General features: G+C 40.7%; 1 protein-coding gene across 8 annotated transcripts in view; it reads right to left on the bottom strand.

Annotated features, from left to right (window-relative positions):
- Positions 1-435: 435 nt before the first annotated feature.
- CACNA1D (calcium voltage-gated channel subunit alpha1 D) overlaps positions 436-7799 on the bottom strand; it is a 213610-nt gene continuing 206246 nt past the window's right edge. For all 8 annotated transcript variants that reach the window (XM_076346263.1, XM_076346262.1, XM_076346268.1 and 5 more), the window contains 4 exons: positions 6808-6971; positions 2791-2912; positions 1725-2039; positions 436-729 (listed from right to left, as the gene is read on the bottom strand). In XM_076346263.1, the coding sequence (XP_076202378.1) occupies positions 436-729; positions 1725-2039; positions 2791-2912; positions 6808-6971 (895 nt within the window). The remainder of the gene's footprint in view (positions 730-1724; positions 2040-2790; positions 2913-6807; positions 6972-7799) is intronic.

Raw genomic sequence — 7799 nt, 5'->3', positions numbered from 1 at the left:
GACATTATTGGTTGTCATCACTCATCACATGTTGCTATTTCCCACGCAATTTTGTGCCGGACTTACACAGACATTTTCACTGACAAAATCCTGCTCTACTATGAAGGACAGCAGCACAAGGTTGAAAGACAGGCAAGATATTACACCTCAGAATCCCGCTCTAGCCCTCAAAAAACTGATTGTCACAATCTGCTTGGTTTCAAAATAACCTTATTCCTACAGAGGAACTGAAGATTCTGTGGGAGGAGACTTGACGTACTGCAGCTCTGATCACATTTCGGCAACCTGGAGATAATCAATTTATTAGTTATGGCTTCCTTGAGGTGTGACATCACTTGTACAAAACTTGATTGGTTATTCACTCCAGCTAGTGCCTAGCATCTTTAAACTATGAGGCACTTTTTCTGTTATTAGAATCATTTTCCTTGCTAAATACTATAAGCTTGTAATGCATATCATTTCATCAGCTAAGTCTTCTTCATATCGTCCCGTTTCTGGTTCTTCATCACTGTAGCCAGGACCAAAATCCTGAAGTTCATAATCTTGTCTGCTTAAAATGGGAAACATGTCCCCATTGGTCCCATTGCTGATATTTCCATTGAGAAGATTACTTGCTGCACTTTCCATCTCATCAATAGTCATGTCACATGCATCAGCAATCTCGTGTTTTGTAGCTGAAACAAATTTAGGGTCCTTTGCATACCTTCCTAGGCCTTCAGATATAAGTACCTGGCAGATGGAGGGGAGAGAATGAGATACACAGTGGAAATACAGAAGAGCAGACAGGTCATAACAACATTTCTCATTTGTGGAAAATACTAGAAACCCCATGCTGAATCACTACAGCAACCCACCGCAAAACTGCCTGTGTAAAGGACAATCAAATCAAATCGACAATCAAATGGCTCCAAACCACACTGCGTCAGTTATGTGATAATGTAACTGGTAATCCAATACATCGGACTTCTCTCTTTAGAAATTTGGGAGTAGTCTTTGATAAACGTCAATCATCAGGCTGATATACTAAAGACAACAGTTGATAGATCGCAGATGGCGCAATTAGAACACCTGCCTGAAACACAGAATTCTAGATACGTTCTCGGTACTTTACATGGAAGAAAGATGCTGAAGTCCCATTTGCAAATAAAATGTAACAAAGTATATTTTTTAGCTCATAGCAATGGAAAGGAAGCGACAGATGGAAGCAAGAACAGAAATTATGATTCCATTTCCATTAAAAGGGAACTCTCAACATTCTTTAGTCCACCTACAAATCAATCCTTGTAGTTGATACCTCTGCATTTGGTACCCTGATTCATAGAGCTCTTTTTCTTTTATTCAGATTACTGCAAAAATGGTGATGTATTTCTATAGAAACACCAGAGAGAACCGGCATATGCATCTTCTCTTCCCTATCAGCCATTGTGGAAGGGCACTTCATAACTGATCCTCATCTAGAAAACTTAAATTTCAAATCTCTCTGAAATCCCTCCAGTTCTCTGACACACCAACGCTGAGGTCTGGATTCAGTAAAAACCCTTCACTACATGACAACTATGAATAAGTTCCCCTGTCTTTACCTAAAAACAGTTTTGGGCTTTGAAAATGAAAATACCCCATTTTCAGAGAGAGAATGTGGACTGAACTATATGCTTTTTAAAGTTAACAGAAAAACCAGAGAGACAGACAATCTTGGCTACTTCAGAGGTTTCTGTAATACTTACCGCTTCTACCAAACTGTCTGCACTCCTCTGTTTGTCACTATGCCTAAAGTCATGAGGTACAGTTAAACTGGCTGGTGTAAATGTTCGGTAGGAAATATCAGGGTCATCTGTGTACCAAGAGCTCCGGTGCAAGGAAGGCAGGCTGCCATTCATATGTTCTGTCGATTCAGCCCTATCAACCTGGATTAGAGGTGTGTAATAGGGAGTACGGTCCCTGTTGGGAGGGGTTGCAGGTGGGGTAGCCCAGGAACGCGTTGAACGACTTGGTGAATGTTTATGAGCTTTGCTGGAATCCAGACCTGCAACAGCCATGACCTGGTAAGGGGAAGAGTTTTAGAAGTTAGTGATTTCAAATGCTCAGTCATACTCATTTCTCATTTCAGCAGTTACTTCAAACCAATCGTTCAGGCAGCAGCTATGCAAAGCTAGCATTTTCTGATGTTTAACAGGACTGAAAGTGGTAAATTGACTGGATAAAGGGGTATTTTTTCTATTATCACTGGGATCACAAAATCTTGGTATTAGCATTAATACAGAAAAGTAATTGCTTATACAATATATTAAACAAAGAAAGCAAAGCGTAGAAACATTCCTTCTGTCCTGTAGGGACAGGATAGGAAGCTGTCAGCATTTTCCAAGCATTCTGGATGGTGTCTCTAGACTACGGAAACTGCCATCTTCCCAGGGCCACGTCAGAGCTGGGCACTGAGCCTCAGAAGATGCGTGTGTTGTACTTGCAAATTCTCACAAACGGAGCTGAGTAACTGCATAGGCGAAGATTAATAGACAGTTGCCGTATTATGCAGTCCTGGTCGAAATTCCTTAGGGCATCCCGACGCTTAAAGAGTCATAGGGGCAAACTACGCATTTTCAATGTTTTGTAGAAGGTCGATGTTTGAGAAGCCTCGTGTCTAGCAACTACAAGCCTACACTTGGCCTAGAAGTCGTGTGCAGGTAAACTACATAGTACACCAGTACTGTTTCAAACAACAATGAAAGTCAGAGGTATGATATAGAAGCTGGAAAAATGTAATTCATTATTAGTTAAGTAAGATTTTGTGTTTACCTGCTGTTGCATTAAGTGAAGTGGTAAAGCAGTGTGATGGTGGAAATTAGGAGAGAGTGGTATGTCATCTTGACTACTTTGTCGGCGGAGGCATTCGAAGTTAAAGGAAGATCGTCTATTTGCTACAGGGAAACCATAATTGATTAGGAAAATAAAATACTTTTCCTCAAAGTCTATTATTTCCAGAGTTCCAGTGTGAGCCAACTATCACACAAATAAAAACATATCCCGCAACAAGAAATGAGTTGTGCTAACAGAAGCAAGCAGCTGGTTATAAGATAAAGGATAGATTCATCGTGTGAGCAAATGCAGCCCTAGGTAGAAACCATACGAGCAGCCTAACATGGCAGGATTTGAAGCAGCTGTTTCACAAAGCAAGCTTGTGTTATGCAGCAGACTGGTTCAGATACTTAACTTCAGAGTTTTGCTGCAAACTGCTGTGAACAGTTACAAAGAAGAGTTTCTTCTTTCTTCCCCATGGTTTTAAACTCTTCATTCTAATGAACCAGACTTCCCAAAGGAAATATCAAATCCCCGGTTCCTTGGAAGCAACGTGTAATATGAAAAACCATATGCAAGTCAAAGTTGACTCATGTTATCAATTCCTGATGTTTATTCTGTTACTTACGACAATGATAAGCCATGGTCTCTGCTGTTACGTGTGCTGTTATTATTCATGTAAATGCTAGAAAGGAAAAAGTGGAAATCTAAACTGGATCAAGATGTTTGGCTGATGTGGAAATGTTTCAGCTGGTCTTGGTGAAAGCCTAGGGAACAATGGGAAGCAGCGCATGGTATCATTCCTGTGTTAGCTTCAGTGTGAAGAAAACCCGGGTGCTGAACAGCAGCTGGAATCCAGATACGTCCTCACAGCTGTGAGCATCATAGTGTAAAACTGGAAAGAGCCTGACTGCACAAAGCAATGATACAGAATTGTGCTCTCTTGAAATTTATTGATACTATTCTTGGTATCTTTTTTCCCCAACACCAAGAATTTTGTGAACAGTATTGAAGAGTTAGGTGCCATAGACTTAGGATTCCTCATAGTTCTCACCAGGCACTTAGCGCTCTAACGATACTAACAATCAAGGTTCCTTAAAGAGCCATTGGACTAAAATGGGCACCTCCAGGAGGTGATTCAGTCCACTTAATGCAAACTTTGTGCCTCTTTCCATTGTCTCTATGGTAAATCCAAACACAGGAATGCAAGCCTTGGCTCCTGATCCTAACAAATGCTAAATGTGCCAATACCAAAATGAATAAAAAACAAACCAAAAAGTCCCCTCATCCAAAACAAGACACTGCTTTGCACATCCTTCTCCCCAGGAGAGGGCCAGAAACAACAGTTTAATCATTTCCCAGTGCACTTCTGGAAGTTGCTCAAATACTGTGGTGATGAGTTTGGTATGAAAACCTCTAGAAAGCTCGACACAGAGCTCAATTTACTACCTACAGTACCCAGCCAAGGCACTGTATGTTACATTAACTTGGACTGAATCCAGACGCTAGCAGAAACTAGCTAGTGCAGTGTTGCAGGTTCTTTGGGTTTTCTTTCTCTTTTTTTCTTTTACGTGAGAAGATCAAGGCTTCCTCCCCAGGCCAAACAGCCCATACACTGGTTACAAATAATAGGTTTGAGCTTCTTTTAAAATCTGCCGAGATACCGAGCCTCTGAAATTTCTCAACTCTGTTCTTGAACATTAAGCACATGGTTATGACAGGAGGCCTGACTCTGCTCTTGTGACATTATACTGGTGTAAGTCAAAGGACTTTACTTCCTACATTACCCTTACGCACCTTAGATCAGAACTAGGTCCTCTTATCCTAGGATATCAAATACCCTCTTATCTAGTACATTTATCTAGTTTCTTGTACATGAGATAAAAAGCGTAAGCTTCCTCTAAAGGAACGTCTGCTTAATACTGTCATCAGAACGTTATCAGAAAAGTTAAATGAAGTCCAAAGGCTGCAGTCACAGGAAACCTTCAACCCTCCCCTCTCGACACTTCCATGGGAAGACCCCAGAGGATTTTTATTGCAGGTTGTTCTCCTGCAATGTATGGAGAGGATATATAAAGCATCCAAATCTTTCTTCACCTTTAAATTCCTCTGCTATCAGAAAAGCTTGTAGAAAGATATACAGGAGTCTCCTTTCACAGTCTCCCCTTTGTCTGATGTCTGTTCCTTCTGCTACTGGAAGAGAGCTAGCAGCTTTCTGTACACTTCACGGTCATTCATCTGAGTTATTTACCCTCTATAGTGCAAGACTCATATTCTTTCTGCTTCTTCCACCTGTGCCGCTTAAGGTCAGAAAGCCAAACAGCAGAGAGCATTCCTAGTCTTGTCGTAAGGAGCTGAGTGCCCAAAGTGAGGATCCAGCACTGACAGTATTGCTGAAGAATGTTTCTTTTATTATATATTTTGCTGCTGCCCTTTATTACAGCTTTCTGTAGCTTTGAACAGTCTGAGACTGTACTTCAGGCATTGTATAATGATCCCACAACACTTGTCTCTGAAACACTTTTATTTTTTAAATCTATACCTGCATTTTCTTTAGGGTGCCTGAGACGGGAAAGGACTGAAACTCATTTTCCTACCCACAGGGTCCTTAGAGTCATACTTCCACAGATAAATGGACTGTGACTCTGGCTGCTAGCATCATCAGAATGAAAGACAGCTCTGGTTTTGTGAGAAAGCCAATCCATCTTAGAGCAGACAAAACGTGGAGACTCTTCTAGAAATGATCCTGTATTGTCTTGTCCGGATGGCACTGGTTAGATGGCATCTCCCAAAGACATATGTGACAGACCTGGCTGTGCTGACCACGCCATGCGTGAGAGTACCCTTAGGGACCCTATGGGGCTGCACGGAGCTGAGTGCTGTTTCTTCTGCACCAACCCAGTCTCTTTATTTTAGCCTGGGAAAGCGGTTTATTTTACACTTCCCAACCCCAAGTGCTTCCTCTCTGTGAAGTGTCAGAGGTCAAAGACCAAAATCCAAGAGCTTTGAGTCTGTGCCTAGTTTCACCAGAGGATTAGCACTGCTAATCTCTGCATTATGGCCTGGAACATACAAAACCAAAATTACAAGATAAGAAGCATGAGAGCTTTTAGAAATGCAGATGAAACAATATTGTGCTTGAGATAAGGGGAAACCAAGGGAAAGATCCAAGGAGGAGAATAAACAAAAATGAAAGAAACAGGTAAAAAAATCAGTTGACAATACTAATTCAATCTATGAATTGAAACATTTTCTCCCTCAGAAGAAACACAGAATATTAAGCATTGTGCCTGAGATGGCACAATAAAGTACCAACGTGAGTCTGAAATAAGATGCTTAGCCCAGGGTAACACTTTTCTTTTTCACAGGGATTTGAGAAACTCACATTAAAAAGCTTAAGGCACTTCAAAAGTAAGGAGGAAAAACCCAAACCCAAAGCACCGTTAAGCTCACTCTTGGTTCTCTTTTCCCTGACAATTACCCTGCTTCAGACGGTGGTGTTTACTAAGCAGTACGAGGTAAAGCTGTAAATGGCACTGAGCACAACGTCATTAAGCAGCACGTCTTAAGAGACGGGAAAGTGCCAGCAGGTGCGTCACTAGAGAGACAATGGCACTGACTCAGGGCAACGCTGCACATCCCTAGGTGTGAATGAAGGCACACGGACTGAAACCCTCTGACCAACGTTTCAAAGCAAACTACTGCTGCGTTCTACCTTGCTCTTTCTTAATTTATCAAGTTAAAACTGGCAATTAAATCGGCTAATTTTATGTTATTGGATGAGTGAGGCAAGAGATATTAGAAAGACTGACTTGTAAGCTAGGATCCACAGATTCTCTGAGCAGTCTCTCAGGATGGATAGACATTTCTGCCATACACAATAATCCACTAGCAACAGTAATCGAGAAACGTCACGTTTGAAATCCAAGTTAAAAAGAAGCCTTTTTAAACTGGAACATGTCTGAATGCATTTAAATAATTCTGGATTTGCAAACAAATTGTTCTTAATGTACTTACGTGTTGGTGTTGGAGGTAGCAGCCGTCTCCTGGGAGATCTTTTTGTATCGTAACAGATCTGTGACTCATCTTCCTCAAAAAAACCATGTGGGTGATGGTAACCTTTTGGTCTCTCAAAATCTGAGTCATGGCAGTGATATCTACAGTGGTAATCATATATATGCCTGCGTTTAAAATACAATAGAGAAAACGTTATTTCAGTCAGTTTCTGTAAATTGATCTATTGGATTTCTTCTAGAAGATTTTCAGATCTACTCTTTCTCCAGCAAGATACCCGAACATTACATTATATAATTACACGACCCAATTTTAAAATCCAGTTTCTGCATGCAAACTGATTTTGAGATAGCAAGCATACACTTTTGTACTAGTATAGTTATATAGTGAGTTCTCAGGTGAAATTTTTATCAAATTATATTTTCAATGAAGTTATTCTTACCAGTACAGGCTAAAATGGAGGACCTCAGTTGTACACTGCTTAAAAACAAATAAATAAAAATACTCTGTTCTACTCCCGCCATGCTCTCTTGTGAACCCTGGGAACCCTCTGAGCACGGAAACTCCGAGAATGGAATTAAGCCTTTTACATTCTGGATACTTCTCTTGTCGAAAATCAAATCTTGTAAGGCTGTAATTTGACTGTAATTATCATACCAAAAAATTAGTGACCTGAGAATTCTGTAGAATTTCACTTTCATGCAAATCTTAGCTTTTATGCAAACCAACAAGATGCAGATTAGGGTGCCAATCTTGCCAGAATTCAGATGGCAAAGAAAGGCAGTAGAGGAGGAGGAGGAGGAGGAGGAGGAGGAAGAGAATTCAGCATGTCTGGCACTTGTGCATATGCACTTGTGGATCCAAGATAAAATGGCAATAAACTCCTCTGCTTCTGGGCTGGACTTCAAACTAAAAATCTATTGACAGAAGTGGAGGGTATTTTTGAGAAGTTATTGAATTTATTCAGCAGAAGGGAAACACAGCTATTGTAAGGA

This window comes from Aptenodytes patagonicus, chromosome 8 (assembly GCF_965638725.1).
Source record: "Aptenodytes patagonicus chromosome 8, bAptPat1.pri.cur, whole genome shotgun sequence".
Classification (NCBI taxonomy): domain Eukaryota; kingdom Metazoa; phylum Chordata; class Aves; order Sphenisciformes; family Spheniscidae; genus Aptenodytes; species Aptenodytes patagonicus.
Note: the sequence above shows the minus strand (reverse complement) of the source record. Positions and strands in the feature narration are given on the sequence as shown.